We start from the raw sequence: 19659 nt of genomic DNA, 5'->3' as shown, positions 1-19659 counted from the left end.
CCAACTTCCGGTCGGAGAACGAGGTTCCATAGGTTCCCCCGGTGCGGTTCAGGAACTAGAGGCGAGGCCTAAGGGCTGCGCCTGCGCATGCTAGGGGCGTGGCCTAGCGGACCATGGCAGGAAAACTGGCAAAGATGGAGCTGGATTACGAACGGGAGTAGCCTCCCGGACGCCGCTCCAGGACCATCCCACACCCCGCAAGGCGGGGGAGACCGGGGGACGAACCGAGGAAGAGAGGTGAGAACCGGGCCTCGCCCCAGCCAGGCCAGAGGACGCGGGGAAGGTGGGGGGAGTCCTCCGAAGCCAGCCATTGCTCCCCCCCATTCCCTCCTTGTCCCGAGGCGGAGGCACGCACTGAGTGTAAACCGAGGGAAAGGAAGAGGAGTCAGCGCCCGGTCTGGGAGGGACCCGTGTTCCTGAGAGAGGTCTACTGCCTGCCTGCCCGGGGACCAGGCTCCGCAAAAGCCTGAGGCCTCTCTCTGATGGCTGCTGCACCGTTGGGGTTGGAGTTAGCGGTCTACATCCTCACTTGTGCGAGGCATATGTGCGGAGAGCTTTGGAAGCCTGATCTTGTCGGGATCCCCAAAGTAAACTTTGATGTGGGGCAAGTTATTGAATCTCTGGCTTGGTTGACTCATGTGAATGCAGCTGGGCGTTTCCACTGCTCCGAAGGCTCCGATGACCCTAGGGACCGGCTGCTCCAGATGGGTTGGAGTGAGGGCTAGCGGTTTCTGGAGCACCTGGTGTTTCGGTTGGCGATGTTAAAGTTCAGTGCTAGTCGTATGTTGGATGTCACCTCCCAAGGCAATTCTCAGAACCCTATAGCGAGCTCTCCTCCGCCACAGTCTATCCACTGAGAACTACCTCAGCCTCACCTTGCACTAGTTAGTTGAGGGAGTGAGAGTTTTAAGTAGAAGATGCCATATTGTAATGCTGTGATCTCATGTCTTTTAGTCCAATCTGAAAGTCCAAGGAAGGCTTTCTTAGGAAAGGCCTCAGTTAAGTCGTGCGAGGCAAGTAGCTGCCAAGAAACGTACAAAATGAGAGTTCTGTGGGAGGGAAAGTTGGATAGTTATAAGAACACACACAGGGAGCTTAGAACCGCTGAGAACCAAGGTGGCTTTGCGTTTCTGAGAGATTAACTCAGTGTGTAGCTTGTTGTGGAAGATAAACTTGAGAAAAGAGTGGTTAGAGAGCCCTGGGTGTCTTGCTGGAGAGATTTGACCTTACTTAGTCCATTACTGTAGGGCACCAGCTGGCCCTAATACTGGTCTCTGATCAGAAACCATTGTTATCTTTTGCTTGGCGAAAATGTTGGCAGACCTTAGAGCTACACAGAAGGTCCTGTAGGACAAGATCACTAATGCGGAGAGCTGGCTCAGTGGGTAAGAGCCTCTACCTCTCTTATTGAGGATCCAAGTTACGGTGCTGGAGACTCAACACCAGCTCCAGAGGAATTCTACTCCTTTGCACTTTCTCTCTCTCTCTCTCTCTCTCTCTCTCTCTCTCTCTCTCTTCATTCTTTTCTTTCTTTCTTTTTCTTCTTTTCTGTTCCTTCCTTCCTTTCTTTTTTCTTTCGTAAGGGCTTTTATCCTGAAAGGATCTTCAGTGGGTTTGTAGATTCTTTAAATTGGTCAAACTGTGTAGTGGGGGCATTTTCTACAGATGGAGGATTCCTCACACTCACGGAGAAAGAATGCCATCAGTCTCCCAAAGATGTGGGGCTGGCTACAAAGCTGAGGCAGAATGCTCTGCCACTCACGCTGGGATCCTGGTCCTTAACTGGATGTGGAGGTTGAAGAACAATGGGGAAGTGATGATTTTCTGGTTTCTTCCAGTGATGGCTTAATTGCCTGAGTAGGAGAGATGAGGGAGGAGCAGGTCTGAAGGGAGGGTGATACAATCAGGCTCTGGCAGTTTTTGCATTTGATGAATCTGGGTAACATTCAGCTGACAGACAGCACCTCCTGGATCGTTTTTAATGCATGAATAATTTAGAAGCAAGAACAATTTACTTAAGTTACACGCATCCAGAACAGAAGTAGATATCAAAGACCAACCAATTCTTTCCCCCTCTGTGTTCCTGGATTGGTGCTGGAAGGCAAGTTTTGAGAAGTTGTAAAGGCCTCAGTGATTTCCAAATCATTGCCAAGGATCTGTGGGGATGCTTTAAGATTCTACTAACAACAGGACCACATTTTATTAAGTAACTTTTAAAATTAATATGTAGGCATGCATTTAAACTTGTAGTCATCTCTCCACATCTGGTGGGTTCTGCATGCTGAGATTTAAACAACCCCAGATTTTTAAAGCTGTGTTGTAAAAACAAGACCAAAATGCCATTGTACTAAACAAGTGGAGACTTTCCCCCCCTTATCATTATTTTCTAAATAATACATCGTAACAACTATTTCCGTAGCACTCACAGTGGATATAATGTGCAGCTCAGTGCAGGGTGCTTGCCTAGTTACACTAAATAATTTAGAAGTGATTTAAGGTGTAAGGGAGGGTGTGTGTAGGTTATATGCATTTGTGTGGTTATGGGACCAATCCTCTGTAAATATCAAGAAGTCTGCACCAGAATAGCACTAGAATATAAGTATGTCATACAGCAGCACTTTAACTATCATAGACCAGGGCTGGTGAGATGGCTCAGCGGTTAAGAGCACTGGCTGTTCTTCCAGAGGTCCTGAGTTCAAATCCCAGCAACCACATGGTGGCTCACAACCATCTGTAATGGGATCTGATGCCCTCTTCTGGTGTGTCTGAAGGGAGCGACAGTACACTCACATAGATGAAATAAATAAATCTTAAAAAAAAAAAAAACTATCATAGACCACCAGCATGGTACTGCTAAGTTTAGCACAGCCCTAGGACCATCCCCGCCTCACTACAGGCATCTTTTGATGTGGACTTATCCTTTGCAGCAAGTTCTGCACAGTGTTCAAATAACCTTTAACTCCCTTTGCCCTCGCCTCAGGCAGTTAGCTCCCTATCTGGTGCCCAGTGAGGGTCTATAAAGCAGAAATCTGGTCCTGTTCTTTGACTGCTGGGGAAACACCTCTGCAGACTCTTAGGCTCAAACCATACTTACCTGTGGCCTACAGGCTGTGGGCCTTCTCTCCTTTTGCTTCTGCTGTTCTCTTTTAATTTTCCTCATGGGAATGATTGCTCCCTAATATTTTTTGTTGTTGTTGATCTACTCATTCCCACTAAAAGAAGACACACACACACACACACACACACACACACACACACACACACACACACCTACCCATGGGTCAATTTTGTCCTTGTGCCATGAGTCCCTCAGTGTCTAGGCGCTTACTGCCTATTCAGGACTGAGTGGATGAGTCAGCTCTTGCTACAAATAAAGTACACATGGAGAAGGGTTTTGGGTGAGAGGCTGACTAAACTCCCAGGCACAGGCCACCATAGCAGGTGGCCTAGAAGGTGGGCTGAGAGAAGGTTCTACAAACACAGAAGCCCTGGGCTTGCTTTGACCATCTACCCACTACCAATTTCACTCATTTTCTTCCCCCACCAGGGCCCAGTGTTCAGCCTGAGGAGGACTGGGTGAGTCAGGGGAATGGAAACTGCTCTGCCCATTGTCGTGTGTGGAACCTTGGGGGACAATACAAGTATCTGGTTCTGGCAAAAGCATGATCTGTAGAATGCCAAGGACCAGCCTCAGCTAGGTCCGGGTTCCTGAGAGAAGGGGTGTCTGAGAGCGGTGAAAACAAACGATGATGTCAAATCGTGGGTCCAGGCTGGCGGCCTAGACCCACGATTGAGATGCTGAGATGGCTTTCCAGATCTCTCCCCGATCCCCTCTCTCTTTCCTGCCTCTTCTCTCTCCCCACCGTGTGTGTGTATGTGTGTGTGTGTGTGTGTGTGTGTGTGTGTGTGTGTTCTGCACAGCTCTTGACAGCGTGTTCTTGCTATTCTAAAAACTCTTTGAGATAGCTAGCTTTCTGCTCCAGACAGCAGCTCTCTCTGCTAGTAAAATTCTAAAAGCTCTCTGGACAGTTTATGGGTTTTTCTGACCAAAGTCAGAAAAGCTGCTATAAAACAATTCTTGGATCTTCCGACCAAGTAGAAATCCTATTAGAAATATTCTAAAGGTAATTCTTTGGATTTCCAAATGAAAGCAGAAAGCCCCCCCCCCCCCAAAAAAAATCTTAAAGAGAATTCGCTCTTCGGACAGCCTTCTCTGGATTGCTGCTAGGAAACGTTCTGAAAGAGCTGTGTCCGCTCTCTATGGATTTTCCAACTAAAATCAGAAATCCTGTTAGAAAAACTTCTTAAAGAGCTGTATTTGGTCTCCAGAGATCTTTAGATAGCTCAGCTCTCGATAGAGAAAAATTTCAAAAAGAGCTGCTATCTCTTTTTGTGAGCTCATCTGATACAGACCAAAGCCCAGTTTTTTCTTTACGTATCAATTTAGTTATTTATCCCAGGTCCCTTTTATTATCCTGTGAGTCAGCATCTGTGACTCCAGCCCTTAATTCTTAGGAGAGAGCAAACACACGTATTCTTTTAACATTGCAAGAGAATTCAGAGATCTCCCTGCCTCTGTAAACTTAGCTGGGTGGGACCTAGTCCAGAGATTGCCATCCTGACCACACCTGGGTCTAAGTCTGCTTTCTCCCAGGCTGACCTTGAATTTAGGAACCTGCATTTGTATCTGCCTGTCTTTGTATCATTCTGACAAGCTGGCTGATAGTGTAAACTGCCTGTTTCTTTAGATCTGTAAAGCTCCTTATACAATCTATATTGTGTCCTTATATTTTTGCATAATTGAGAAATGATTTATTTTCAAATTCTCATTTTTAGAGTTTTTTCCCACAGTCTTAAGGGTGGTCATGAAGGCACCATTTTGCTGCCACATTAGCCACACCTTTGCCTCCTGGACTCTGCCTGCTGTCTCTGATTATCATGGAGTCATTAAGGAGGACATTCTTGGGAGAAACATGAAAATATGTACATTATTATACAAGCAAGTCTTATGTTATGATGCCCACATCAGTTACGGAAAGGTAGAGGCCCACACCTGCTTTCACGGGGGCAGGAACCAGGGCATTCTGTCCCTATGAAGGCCATGTCCCTACCAAAACTGTATCTCACCTTCCTTACGCTCCTGCTTTTTCTTGTTGCAAGGAGGTGAGGAGCTGAAGCCTAGGTGTGTTTTTATATCAGATTTTCACTTAAATGTCTTTGTCTATGAAAAGAAAATGCATGTATTACCAGGTGTGGAAGTCCTTACCTGTCATCCCAGCCTTCAGGAAGCTCAGACAAGAGGATCATGAGTTTAAGTCTAGCCTGAGCTACATAGGGAGATACCTGTCCTTACCTGTCATCCCAGCCTTCAGGAAGCTCAGACAAGAGAATCATGAGTTTAAGTCTAGCCTGAGCTACATAGGGAGATACTGTCTCAAAGGGTGGGAAAGAGAGCATGGTGGTGCAGGCCTATAATCTCAGCACTCTAGAGGTAGAAGTGGGAGGATCAGGAGTTTGGGGTCATCCTAGGTCTTGGGTTGAATTCAAGTCCCACCTAGCCCGAGAGACCCTGTCTCAAAATATTAGAGGTGGGGCATGTGAATGCTAGTCCTTACCCCTTAGCCCGGACTCCCTACCAAGTGCCTGAAGGAACTGGATCTCGGTGTCTTGGTTGATAACATGTCACATGGTTTAGTCAAATCTTGAACCACCTGAAAAGTGTAGCCTCTGAATCTTCGAGACCTGGGCAGCACGTGTTAGTGTGAGGAAAAGAAAGGACTTTCACCTATTACTATGACAGGATTTTTTGTTTGTTCATTCACTTTTTGTCAATCTTTAGAAGAATTAAAACGTGTAGTAGTGTTTTGCCTGCATGTGCGTATGTGAGCCACATAGACACCTGGTGCTTACAGAGGCCAGGAAAAGGGCATCAGATCCCTTGGAACTAGAGTTACAGATTGCTGTGAGGTGCTAGGAACCTACCCAGGTTCTGCTCTCAGGTTGAGGCAACTGCTCTCAACCAGTCAGCCAACTCTCCTGCCCTGGTTTTGTGTAAATTGTGTGTGTCTCTGTGGTGTGTGTGTGTGTGTGTGTGTGTGTGCGCGCGCGCGCGCACGTGTGTTTTTGTGTGTATATATTACAGGTATGTCGGTGCCATCAGAGAACAGAAAAGCACAATAGATCCTCTGGAGCTGGAACTGCAGGTGGTTGCCAGCCACCTGCTGTCACTAAGAACCAAACTCAGGTCCTCTGGAAGAGCATCAGGCACTCTTAACTGATGAGCCATCTCTCCAGCCACGTCTGTAAAATCTTTAAGGGAGGGATAGGGTTTGAAGCCAGGTGCTCACACATTGCTAGGCAAGCGCTAAACCACTGAGCCTCATTCCCAGAGCAGCCTTTTATAATTTAATACAGGAAAAAGGTGAAAAAGAGTAGTATCCAAGGGAAGTAAAAAGAACAAACCTACAGATGTGGAAAGGGCTGATGGTTTCTGTTCATGCTGTGCAAAACATGGTCTGCTGTTGTTTTTCTTTCGTTTCTTTTCCTTTCCAGACTTGGCCTGTGTAGCTCTGGTTGGCCTGGAACTCACTCTGTAGATCACGCTGACCTGAACTCGCTGAGATCCGCCTGCCGCTGTCTTCTGAGTGCCGGGATTAAAGTGCGCCACTATCCGGCTTATGTTGATTTTCTTGACAGTACTGGAGACAACACTTCTTCCACTGGGCAACTTCTCTGACCAAGCTATGGTGAAAGATGTTTCGCAAAGGCAAGAAGAGACACAGCAGCAGCAGTTCCCAGAGCAGTGAAATCAGTACAAAGAGCAAGGTAAGAGGCCAGGCTGGGACGGAAGCACAGAGCACTGAGGATGCCTCTCCTAACCGACTCTGCACAGTGAACTAGCCATGGCCAGATCCACAGTCTCATCCTACCTGCCTATAATTCTTGTTTTTGCACTATGGGGCCACTCCGTGTTTGCTCTAATTTTATTATTTTGGTATGTTTCCTGAACATTTTAAATTCATTCCACTAAGTGGGACTTGTTGGGTTTGTCCTGGAATTATCTCTATTTTGATGCTAATTCCACTGCCCCAAGGATGGCTGCCTAGTCAAGGTGCCTAGTCACATACTCAGGACTCTGGTGACTTCCTCAGAACCTTCTCCCCATTTAATTTGTAAAGTACAGGTGAGGGCCGGTACAGGATAGAACGAGGCCTGTCATTGGACAAAAAGGAAGGGGGTGGGAGAAAAGTTTAAGGGAAGAGGAGGAGAGAGGAGAGAGAAGGCAGAGAGGGCAGGACAATGTGGAGGCTGACGTTAAGATTCCACGATGTACCCTTACAGGTTGTTATGAGTGTTCTTAAGGGATGGATGTGTACTGGACTTTGTATGTTTAGGTGGGCAATTATATCTTATCAATTGGGTCAGAGATTATTGTGTTGTGTGGTCTTTCATGTGGAGAATTGAATTTGGGAGAGTAATTGGGATGCCACAGAGTTGGGATGTGTGTTTCTGGCAAGATACGTATTAGATATCTTGGGGCACTGCAGTACAGGATCTAGTGGGGGTAAAAGACAGCATTTTATTTTTTATAATTTTACAACAACAGGGACTAAAGCTATGAGTGGTCTCATTAAAACACATTTTTTAAAAATTTTATTTTATGTATATGAGTGCTTGTCTGCATGTATGCCTGCATGCCAGAAGAGGGTATCAGATCCCAGTATAGATTGTTGTGAGCCACCATGCAGTTGCTGGGAATTGAACTCAGGATCTCTGGGAAAGTAGACAATGCTCTTAACTGCTGAGCCATCTCCTCAGCCCTGATTTAACGTTTATTTTTTCTTAAAAAAAAAGTTTTAAAAAACATTATTTAAGGTATTGAGGCACATTGTGTGGCTTGTGGAAGTCAGGGGGGCAACTGGCAGGAGTTAGATCTAGACTTCCACCATGCATGCGGTTAGTGGGAATTGAACTCAGGTGGTAGGACATGGGCAACAAGTACTCTTACCTGTTAAACCCATCTCGAATGACCCATATATTGCCACTCTGTGTTCCGGACACTGGGGCTTTGGCCCTGGCTAAGCGGCCAAAGAGTTGCGCTCTCCAAAGGGAAGGGAGAGTCGGATGAAGGCAAGTTGCTGGGTCTCTACCACTGCCTCCACTGCTCTGCAGTCAGTGCAGTACAGCTACTCTGCAAGCCAGCAGGGCGTGGAGGCCGCTGAGCAGGAAGAGGCTGCAGTAGTCTGTATGACAGACGCTCTCAGGCCTTTGAGGAAATAACGCTCGAGTGCTTTATTCCTTGTGAACAGGGTCTTATATACATTTGGGGGTGAGTTGGGGTCTAAAAGCAGATGCTTTCTGTGGCTTGGTCTGAGACGTTAAGGAAGCCCCTCATGTGGAGGGGCTTCAGGCGCTGCTGCCCCTACATGACTGATTGTCACGGTCTTCTCCATGAGGCATCATGGTCACATGTTCTAGGATATGAACCTGGTTGGGAGTAAATGAAACACCTATGGTCCTCAGGTATAAGGATAGCGGGGTTTCTGAATCCACTCCACCTTACCAAGTTTTCTATCTGATGGCACTGTCCACTGCCCACAGTATATAGCCTCTTTTCTCTTCCTCCTCCTTCAGATAGGGTTTCAGGTAGCTCAGGCTAGCCTTAATTCACAGCGAGGTCTCCTATAGCAGGGCTTAACATTTATCCCCTGATTCTATCCTTCCCAAGTGCTAGGGTCACCATGCTTGGTCTACATTTTTTCAATTAATTTTTAAAGATTTATTTTATCTTTAGTTATCTGTAGATATTGAGGAGTGAGATCTCATGGAGTCTAGTCTCTCTTCACTTATCAGACAGAGACGTTGCTCAGAACCTGTCTTTCTGCACATGGTTCTTTTGAGATTCCATGGAAATAGGAATAGGAAGCAAGAAGAGACGTTCATGAAGGCTCCAGTGTAAGGCAGAGTGAGGCACTGCCTCGGCCTGAGGATGCCAGCATCACATGCATCCGGTATTGTGTAGTTGCAGGAGCAGTCACCTGTCACGTGGCTTTTGAAGTTTGTTGTGGAAAGTGTCTTTAGCTGCAGTCAGTCTGCTTGAATCATTGACCACATGCTGTGTCAGCTCAGCTTAGTAAGTAATTTGCCTCAGAGAAGACATGTGTCTTTCGGTCTTTCTCCTCAGTCTGTGGATTCCAGCCTTGGAGGGCTTTCAAGATCCAGCACTGTCGCCAGCCTCGATACAGACTCCACTAAAAGCTCAGGTACGAGGAGGGGCCGGGCAAGGCTTGGTGACTGATGTTGTATTTACTTTGGTGTTTTGTGTGGTAGAGTGATGTCTCCTGGTCCATTTTTTTTCTCCCTCCCCTGTGCCACTTGTAGGAAGTTCAGAAATGGAGCACAGTTTGGTGAGATGGGTGAGGGTGTTGTGTGGTAGGCACTTAGGCAGTGTTCTCCGTGGGTCTGAGAGCAAGCATTTGAAAACATCCTGTGGCAGTGACTTAGCAGTTCCAAATAGTAGGCAGGGTAGCAGAGACTGAATTATACTTGGGCTTAATGTTTATGGGAAGAGGACAGATGTGTTAGTGGTGAAGGATTTAGGAACCGTTAGCCTCAAAGGCTGCGTCCAGATGAGATGACCAGCAGACACACAGGAAATGAGGATGTATGTCCCAGACCTGTGCAGTTAGACAATCACCTCAAATCTTTAGAAATTAGGAGATTCCTAACTGAGCTCCATAATTACCTAGTAATTGGAAATAAACTGTATTTTTATTTTACCTAAAATAATATTGGCACATAAAATTCATTGTCTTTACCTCCAGATGTTAAAACGATGGCGTCAGATTCCTTCACAACAGCATAAATATAATTGCACTGCATTTCCTTAGCACCGTGCCTCAGTCCTTTGTTAGAGTTTCTATACTGGAGATCTCAGTGCCATTTGTTAAGGGACACCCTCTCCTTCACATTATTCTATATAAATTAAAAAAGCAGTTGGTGTTTCGGGCAGAATGATAGGACAGGTATCTTGAGTCAGAAGTCAAGTAGCCAGTAGCTGTGTATTATAACAGCACCATTCATTATCTAGTTGGCTTTCAAAATCCTGTTTATTTTGAAATGAAGGTCTTCAGTGTTCATTTGCCCCTATTTTTGAGATTTTTATATATCTGGTGTAGGCAGTCACTGAGGAAAAGCTTAGTAGAAATTTAGCTTCCTCCTTATTATCATCAAAACATCTTGCACTTAGAAGCTTGTAACTAAAAGGTGTAGGACCAGGCATGGTAGTGCCTGCCTTTGATCCCAGCACTTAGAGACAGGTGGCTCTCTGTGAGTTAGAGGCCGACTTGGTCCACATAGTGAGTTCTAAGCTAGCTAGAACTACTAGATGGTAAGACCCTGCCTCAAAAACGAGTATAAAATCAAAAGCTGATGTGGGAGAGTAAACCTTTAATCCCAGCACTCTGGGAGGCTGAGAAAGTGACTTCTAAGCCAGCCCGGTGAACACAATGAAACATCACAAAAATGAAACCGGGGCTGGGGATGGCTCAGAGGTTAAGAACACTGGCTGTTCTTGCAGAGGGCCCTGGTTTGGTTCCTGGGTACCTCGTGAAAGCTCAGAACTGTCTGCAACTATAGTTCCAGGGGATCCGTCACCCTTTTCTGGCCTTTTCAGGCATTGGATGTATATGATACGTATCTATAGAGATAGGTAAACCACCTATACATGTAAAATAAAAATAAATCTTTAAAACAAAAGCTAACATTATAGTTCAGATTATATTCTAATGACAGTCTTGTTTTATAATATATATTTTAACTTTATTTGTATACTATATTTTATATATAACATATATAATGATATATATAAAAGGACTGAGAATGTGAGAATGCATCACTTTTCAACGTCTGTTGTAATCTTAGGACAAAGTAACAGCAATTTAGACACGTGTGCTGAGTTCCGAATAAAGTACGTTGGTGCCATCGAGAAACTGGCTGTGTCTGAGGGGAAGAGCCTCGAAGGACCACTAGACCTGATAAATTACATAGATGTCGCCCAGGTGAGTGGCAGAACAAAGCTGGGTTCCAACTGAAGCCTCCGGCTGCTAACGTGCAGCCTTCTCTTGGGTTCACTGCAGGGCACTCGATATCTTTGGCTAAAGCTGATCTCATCCTGAGTCGGCATGGAGTCACAGATGGGGCCAGGGGCCCCGGAGAGGGAGACTCATAGGAAGAAGCCGTTTTTCTCCAGGCATAGAATGTTTTACTTTATGGGGTTGACTGGTATCCTTGCTTGATTGAAGAACTGATTGCACGGACGGCCTAGACTCTGGATTTTTCTCTAAAGCAATCTTTCAGAGCCTTATCGCATCGATCTGGTCTCACAATGTAAAAAACTCACAACATGGACCAAACAAGCAAGTAAACAAAGAAAAAAAAAAAAACCCAAAACAAAAAACCCTAAAACCAACCAACCAAAAATCATCTCTCTCTCACTCCCTCCCTCCCTCCCTCCTTCTCTCTCTCTCTCTCTCTCTCTCTCTCTCTCTCTCTCTCTCTCTCTGTGTGTGTGTGTGTGTGTGTGTGTGTGTGTGTGTCTTTTTCAACACAGGGATCCTCTATGTGGCCTGGCTGTCCTGGAACTCAGAGATCTGCCTGCCTTCTGCCTGAGTCCTGGGATTGAAGGCGTGTGCCACCACTGCTAGCGTATCTCCTTTCTTATACTCCATTTCCAACAAGAATTAAGCTGAGGGGCTTTGAAAAATATACTCAGAAAATTACACGGAAAATTAGTGAATCTAATTTGCAGTTTAGCAGAACTTCTGGTAGGGCCTGTTATCCCAGATTTAGCTTGGAATATGGTCATTCAAACAAAGTGTAAGTGACAAATACTGTTGTGCGGAAAGATGTTCAGAACTCTATTAGCACTCTCTTCATTCTGTAAGGATGGCTAAGTTCAGCCACCAGAGCTTTTGTTTGGTAAAATGCCATCGTTGTCAGTAGCACTATTTTGATCCTTGTAATTGTCTTAGATCTGTGAGCAATGGTTGGCAGGGTATTATTACTCTTAGTATTAGGAGGGAGGGCCAAGAGCCGAGGCGTCTTGACATGGCTCATTTACTGTAATTCATCAGTCCACAAACCACTTACAGCACAGGACATTTTTTTTTTTTTTTTTAAAGATTTATTTTATTATATATAAGTACACTGTAGCTGTCTTCAGATACACCAGAAGAGGGCATCGGATCTCTTTACAGATGGTTGTGAGCCACCATGTGGTTGCTGGGAATTGAACTCATGACCTCTGGAAGAACAGTCGGGTGTTCTTAACCACTGAGCCATCTCTCCAGCCCAGCACAGGACATTTATCTGCCAGTAGTATCTTTGTTCTGAGAAGACAAATTAGGCAACATTCTTGGGTAGATGGGACCAGGTGATCTGCTGGGGCTCAGGGGATGATCAGGTATCACCCGACAGCTCACACTGGTGGCTGACAGTTTTGTGAGTGGAGTTAGTTCACCAACAGTTTGTAATCCTCCTGGAATCTGTAACTAGTGTATCTTAGCAGTCAGACAGAAAGTGACTGTGAGAACAGATGCTCCCTGCTACCTAACTTCCCAGTCATTCCTTGTCCTGACTTGAAGATGAGCTTCGAGGATTTTAAAATCTGAGTAGTGTAAGTTTTGTTTTGTTTTCAGATAAAGTACGGAGCTGTGGCTGTCCTAGAACTCACTGTGTAGACCAGGCTGGCCTTGAACGCACAGAGATTTGCCTGCCTCTGCCTTCACAGTGTTAGGACTAAAAGTTTGCATCAACACACCCTGCTTAATAATGCGAATATTTTAATGTCACTAGGATTTGTGGCTAGGATCTCCATTTCTATCAGTGTTTACACCACAAAAGGACAGCAGTACATGGGGAGTGGAGCAATCTGAATTTGGGGGTGAAATACTTGTACAGACTGGATTCTAAAGAGTCTGAGGCTGTGATACCAGATCTCAAATGCAATTAATTGAACCTAAGATTCAACTTGTGGTTTTAATGTCTGATGTGCTTTATGTTCACTTTAAAGCAAGATGGAAAGTTACCTTTTGTTCCCATGGAAGAGGAGTTTATTCTGGGCGTTTCTAAGTACGGCATAAAAGTCTCGACCATGGATCAGCATGTAAGTGCAATGCTCAGTAAATACATTCTATGAGGTCAGGAGCCCCAGTCCTTAATGGCCTCACTTAGACTCCTGTGTCCTGTGTGGTTGCCTGACTGCTGGGGTTAAGTCCTGCTCATTCCTGAGCGTGAACATGGGCTTCTTTTATATTTCCCACATACATGTGGCCCCCCACTGAGTTTTATCTAGGGACCCCATGAAGCCACCCCATGAAGTAGCTGTTGGTTGGCGTGGAGGCCAGGCAGCGATGTGGACAGTTCCTGCGATGTGGATGACCCTGTTCCTGTTTCTCTGGGTTTAAACAGGAAAGTGTGATCCTGAAAGCAAGTCACCCCATAACTAGGTATACTAGTATCCCTTGGGCTGAGAAGCTGAACAGTCTTCTCCCAGATCTGTGGACCTACCTTTTTAAGCCTCCTACAGCATTCTATGTGTTTCCCGAGACCTGAGAGACATCGGCAGCCATGCCCCAGCTTTCTGAAGGTCTTGTGATTTCCGCAGGGTGTTCTGCATAGGCATGCCCTGTATTTAATCATCCGGATGGTGTGTTACGATGATGGCCTGGGAGCCGGGAAGAGCTTGCTGGCACTCAAGACCACCGATGCAAGCAATGAAGAATACAGCCTGTGGGTTTACCAGTGTAACAGCCTGGTGAGAGATCTTGGCTTGTCCTTACTCAATAGATGAAATGGTGAGACTGTGATCTTCCACAGCTTTCACAGGCTGAGGAAAGGCTCTGCCTAAGAGCCATCCTCAGAATGAATAAACCCTGGGTCAGCAGCTATTCTGACAGGCCGGAGCTGCTTCTGCTGGGCAGCACTGACCTGGCTGGGCTGGGTCAAAGCTCCCCCTACTCCCAAGTTGCCATCTTCTTAGTCTCAGGCTTACTTAGCACCAGCCATTACTGCCGTGTCTGCTGGAGTGCCTACCGGCTAGGCAGGTGCTGATGTATAGGTTTGGGGGAAGCAATGTGAGGTAGGCAGGTAAGTTCCTGGAGAATGTATAGACCTGTTTGCACTCTTATCTTCTTTTCACTAGTTCCTTGAGAATTCTGTACAATGTGTGTTGGTCATATATCACCCTCTGCCAACACTGTGTCTCTTTATACAATATAGGAACAAGCCCAAGCAATCTGCAAGGTCTTATCCACAGCGTTTGACTCCGTGTTGACCTCTGACAAGTCCTGAACTCTGCAGACAAGTGGAAACTGACCCATTGAGAGCTCACCTTTTCCTGCATCCGTCTGCAGCCATAGACTGTTAGAGGGTGTAAAACTTGACCCAGTTTTCTAAAGTGTAATTTATAAAATATTGGTCTTGTACTAAAAGGTGTCGTTAACAGTAGGTCAACGTCCAATAAATTACCTGCTTTCTGGACTAAAGAGAAACCTTGGGGTCGGGACAAACGGCCTGGTACTTAAGAGCATTTGCAGAGGGTTCAGTTCTCAGCACCAATATGGTGGCTCAAAAGTGCCTGTAACTCCAGTTCCAGGAGATCCGACCTCCTCTTCTGGCTTCCTTAGGTACCAGGCATACATGTGGTGTACATACATACATACATACATACATACATACATACATGCATGCATACATGCAGCCACTCACCTGTACACATAAAAATAAAATCTAAGAAAGATAAAGCGACCTCTGCCGTCTTTTTTTAAATGCAAATAAGATTAACGGACACGTCATCCAAGTTTGCTCTGAATGACTTGCCCCTGTAGCTTCATGGACTCAGGATCATTCGCTTGGAACTGAAACAAGCAGAGGTTTAGACTGGGGAACCTCGATTTCACATGACCTTGGACTGACAGTGTCAGCTTAGGATGAAAAGCCTCCTACCAGAAGGGTATTGTCAGGATAATACCCAGCACACTTACTTTATCACAGAGTTACGAGAACCTTGGAGGACACCTGCTGGTCGCCGGGTGCTAATAGCTAATACTGTACAGATGAGAACCATGTCCATTTAAAAGAACTTTATTTTTTTTTTCCAGTCAAATGACTGGTTAACGGGAAGTCAATTTATTAAACATGCCCTAATTATAAATCACTGCAATAAGGACAATGAAAATAATCCGTCTAGGTTATACAGTATATACAGTTGCGCTGCAACCAGACCAAAGTAATCAAGTGAATGAATTGAATATCATACATCTCAAAATAGCGTTCTCGGCTACAGGTCATTCTCCACCCTCAATAGATGACATTAGTCTGTGCACCCTTTTCTGAGTCATCCGCCCTCCACATCAGAATGATGGAAAGCGGCAAAAAATTAAAAAAATAAAATAAAAGAAGCCCGAATTCCGCAGCTGACTCTCATGAAAATGTAAACCTTAAATATAAATAGATATCTACAATGCTTTCCTTTCCGTTGCTTTCTCTTCGATTTGCAAAGAGCAAGTAACAGAAAGGATAATTAGGAGGGAAGTCAATAGATTTTTCTCTTCTGGTAAAAAGTACTATCCATTAGCGCACAATAGCGCCACCAAATTAGAGTGGAAAAATATTTCCTAGGTATTTATGTACCAGTGAACCTGATAGATTAGCTTGGGACTGGAGGTAAAATGTTGACATAAATCAACTAGATTCCTCAGAGCTGGCACCAGGTCACTAAAGACCGATGAGACAGATGCGTGTGGGGTCGGGCGGGAGGCACTGTAAAAGGTATTGGGAAGTGCAATGTGCAAAATGCATCTGGTCACGCTCTTCAGTCTACGAAAAACGTGACTAGGAGAAGGGCTCAAAGGACAGAAATTAGCAAGTAGTGAAAAACAGATGCAGTGTGGGGAGAGGTGGGGGGGGGAGAGAGAGAGAGAGAGAGAGAGAGAGAGAGAGAGAGAGAGAGAGAGATACTGACTTTACAGATCTAACACGTTGTTTTCACCCAGAATCTGAAAGACAGGAAGCAGTCACTATGTAGCATCATAAGACATTCCAGTTTGTCCTGTTTTCCTTGAAAGAAACAAAGAAAGGGAAGCTCCGAGCTTGTAAGAGCCTTGCACAGAGAGTAAAGAAGGGGCTGCTTCGATTAAGTGCTGCACCTTGGCAGCAACATCGCCTCACTGTCGAGCTCAATCCTTAATCCATAGTCCATTCCTTTTGCTCACACTCCAGCTTCTGTTCAAGCTCTATGCTCGCCTCTCATTTCCCATATCCCAACCATGACTCTTTTGCTTACAGTTACTAAGCAGAGGTATGACAGTCAAGTTCATGAAACTAATGAGTTATGATTTTTATCACACACAACCTAGTTCCCCTCCCCCACCCCACAGATTGTAAGTTTAGGAGTGATGTGATGGGCTTACGTAGTGTAAATGGGACGTTTGGGGGTACTGGGCTCCCCAAGATCTACAGATTTCTGATATGCTCTTGAATACAAACAATTGGATAGGCTAAATTTCAAGACAGTGTAGCTACCATTTCTCTTGGAGAATCCTATTAAAAGACAAGAACTAAGCCGAGCAGGTGTCCCCAGGAGCTGGGAGGGGAAGGCAGGAGCACGCACTAGGACATGGAGGAATGGGCTCTTCTTACTGTGGCCTGCACCACGTATTCTACTTCTGTACAGTTGCTTCCTGCATGACAGGGGACGCTGAACACGGCAAATCCTAAAACACCCAGGCATACGATAAAAGCTAGTTTGAAGGGCTGCTTTGCGATTCAGCATCCTTAGTGTTCAACCAAATTCAGGATCTGCAGTTTAAAAACACCCGGTGCAGAACAGACCACCGTCAGCTATGCTGTAATAACCCATCAGTAGTATGCTAGGCATGACTGTTCACAACCACGGGTCGTAATACATGCAGGAGGTCATGACAGCTGCCCCCTTACAGTCAGGGTCCAGAAAAGTACAAGGCTAACATATAACTTGCCAAGTTGCCTTGAACAGACACTGGCTGAGTTTCAAAGGGATACATGTCTTTAAAGGTGAATGGATGGCATTTGTGGTCAAAGTCCAGGGGAGGGCGACAGACTGGGAAGCAGTATGGGGCTGGCTTGCTAACCTGACTGTGCTAAACAAGATAACCAACGTGAGAACTGGGCTAAGGAAAGCCATAAGAATCCCTCAAATTTGTTGAAGCTGGTTTTTTGCTTAGTTACTCCTGGAAATACAGGATCCTGGGTATAAGGTTAAATAGCTTCTCATCCCCCCCTTTTTAGGAAATTCCGCTTTTCCTAGTAGAAGTATAGCAATGTTGCATGAAAACCACAACTTATATAAAAAAAAAAAAAAAGAAAATCCTGCTTATATATAAACCTTGCCTCTGAGTTTTCAGAATGGGACAGGATCGTGAAAAGATGGGCTGCCGTACAACCCGGTCCATGGAAATGGTATGGCTGGCCTTGGGACCAGTAACAAAATGGAACATAAGGGTGAAACAGAGGCTTCTGTTCAGTGGCAGTTTAGTCAGCAATAAAGTGCACGAACGATACGGGAAACGCTCCTTTGCGGCTGGGCTCTCCATCAATGTGGCCAATCTGAAATGAGCAAGTGTGGGTTACAAGTGCCACAGACACAGAGGGGAAACTAACATCTGCGTTTGCCCAGGAATCTCTCCTGCTAAAGGATGACGGGAAGCACACTGCGCCGTGCCGGACTTCCTTTTTCCTTCCTGTCTGTGCTTGCTGGAGCTCCTGCCTCCCTCCACAAGCCCTGTACGCCCTCATGTGGCTACAGGTGAATACAGATGTTGCCCCTGGGCCCCAGCGATCTAGAAGGCACCAGGGAAGCCATCTCCCCACTTAGTACATGAATGAGGAAATTATACTCAAAGTCATATAACTTGGCAAAAATATGATGTGGCTCCGTTCATATTTTATCAGGCATTTGTAGAAAGGCTTAAAAACATTCAGTCTAGATAATAACAGTTATAGATCTCAACCATGTTTATGATATTGGCAAACTCTAAAGGGAAAATCCCAAAGTATACTATTGGTTTGGTTTTTTTTTCCCAAAAATGCCAATGAGAACTGTGGGTCCTCAGGAGGGGCAGGCTCTGTAGCTAAGGCTAAGTTACTTCTTTTGTACCCATCTGAATTTTCCATATGTTACATATGACTAAGCCTGTGTCAGGTTGGAGTCTCATCCGTATGGTACTACGTAAGATGGTGTGAATTCCTTATCTGCTTCCAAAGGATGGGTAATGGTCGGTGTTTACATGGAGGGGCAAGGTTAGGTTCTCAGACAATGCTGGGTTCTCACCAGGCCCAGCCATGTACAGGAGTTCTTCAGCCTGTGGAGGAGGGAGTTTGGTAGCTATGGCCCCTAATGGCCCTGTTCTGAGGGAAGCAGATGGGAATGCTCATCTTCTGTCAGCTGCTTTAAGAAAGGAGAATGTAATCAAGCCAACAGCAGTGCCACAAGCCTGAGCCCCAGACTCACTGGAGGCAGAGAACTTAGGGGTCAGATAACAGAAGGGCGGCTTGCAGGAGGGGCAGTTACAGATCAGGTCAAACTCCTGTGAATGACAAGCAAAGTCCTCAAGTCCTGAGGTACCTTTTGAAATACTTGAATCTAGGCTTTGTTTATGCAGCAGGGCCGTGAGTGGCCACTGGGTGGCAGCACCGGTGAGTGCTTTCTGTGTCTACCTCATTCCACTGGCTTATTCCTAACCCCCGGTGATGTCACCCAGGTCTATAGATCCAAGCGCCTGCTGCCAACCAAGGTCCTCAGCTTGTAAATGGTTGAGTCTGAGCTTCAAGGGCTTCTGGGAGAAGCCCAAAGCCCATGCTGCTCTTATGCTACCTAGATGCTGAGCAGCATAGAGATTTTGTTGGGGTCATAGCGACAAGAGGACTCTCCTGGAGCCCAGCTCCCTGGATGCCTTCCTTGCTCCATAAATTGGTGGTGAAGGATTGTATGCAAAAGTCTGGGACCTCGAAGCTCTTAGTTCAGGTCAAGTGTGCTCTGAAAATGTCACCTAAATGGTCTACCCATCATAATAGTGAGGTGTTCACCTGAGGGACAGATTAGGTCCACTCAGAGGAAGGTGCCCGACACACAGGAGACACAGAGGATGAGGCAGGTACTGCACATCAGTCTGGTAGCAGCCCCAGAGCCACACTGCTTGGGCTGAGAGCTTCTATTGTACGCTGGCCCCGTGGCCCCACCCCGACTCACCCACCACTCCTGATCCTCTTCTCCATCCACAATGATCACATCCCCCTCAGAGAAAGTCAGCTCGTCCGGGTTGTCAGCCACGCAGTTGTAGAGCGCTTTGACTCGCTTGGGCTTTGACTTGGTCTACATCAGAAGAGGAAGCATTGAGGGCTAGGGTGGTAGGAAGCCAAGTTCTTAAGGAGAGAATGGGCCTCACGCCTTCTGCTTGCCTCGTGAGCTTCTTACCCAGGCTCGAACCCACAGGGGTCAAGCAAGTGGGGCAGAGGCAGGAAATGAAACACCTAGAGTCTGGCGCTCATGGGGGCTACGAGCAGCGGGCCAAACTCCCAGCGGCTCCCCCATCGTCAAACAGCACCAGAAAGAAGCCCCAG

At 46.0% G+C, this 19659-nt stretch overlaps 2 protein-coding genes across 14 annotated transcripts in view; one reads left to right on the top strand and one right to left on the bottom strand.

Moving 5' to 3' along the window:
• The first annotated feature begins 62 nt into the window (after positions 1–62).
• On the top strand, positions 63–14804 carry Itgb1bp1 (integrin subunit beta 1 binding protein 1). 8 transcript variants are annotated; one of them, XM_006239980.5, is made up of 8 exons: positions 63–237; positions 3548–3576; positions 6697–6825; positions 9185–9263; positions 10924–11060; positions 13073–13165; positions 13667–13816; positions 14281–14804. In XM_006239980.5, the coding sequence occupies exons 3-8, from the start codon at positions 6754–6756 to the stop codon at positions 14350–14352; spliced, it is 603 nt and encodes a 200-aa protein (XP_006240042.1). In that variant the 5' UTR covers positions 63–237; positions 3548–3576; positions 6697–6753; the 3' UTR covers positions 14353–14804. The 8 variants fall into 8 exon arrangements, with proteins under 8 accessions (XP_006240042.1, XP_038967879.1, XP_038967881.1 ...); XM_039111951.2 differs by having other exon boundaries at positions 85–237; positions 6553–6825; XM_039111952.2 differs by lacking the exon at positions 63–237 and adding an exon at positions 256–587 and having other exon boundaries at positions 6553–6825.
• A 324-nt stretch (positions 14805–15128) lies between these two features.
• Asap2 (ArfGAP with SH3 domain, ankyrin repeat and PH domain 2) overlaps positions 15129–19659 on the bottom strand; it is a 163065-nt gene continuing 158534 nt past the window's right edge. For 3 of the 6 annotated variants that reach the window (XM_063262069.1, XM_063262070.1, XM_063262072.1), the window contains one exon: positions 15129–19411. In XM_063262069.1, the coding sequence (XP_063118139.1) occupies positions 19148–19411 (264 nt within the window). In that variant the 3' untranslated portion in view covers positions 15129–19147. 6 annotated transcript variants of the gene reach the window in all.

The sequence above is a fragment of the Rattus norvegicus genome, chromosome 6 (genome assembly GCF_036323735.1).
Source record: "Rattus norvegicus strain BN/NHsdMcwi chromosome 6, GRCr8, whole genome shotgun sequence".
NCBI classification, from domain to species: Eukaryota; Metazoa; Chordata; class Mammalia; order Rodentia; family Muridae; genus Rattus; species Rattus norvegicus.
Note: the sequence above shows the minus strand (reverse complement) of the source record. Positions and strands in the feature narration are given on the sequence as shown.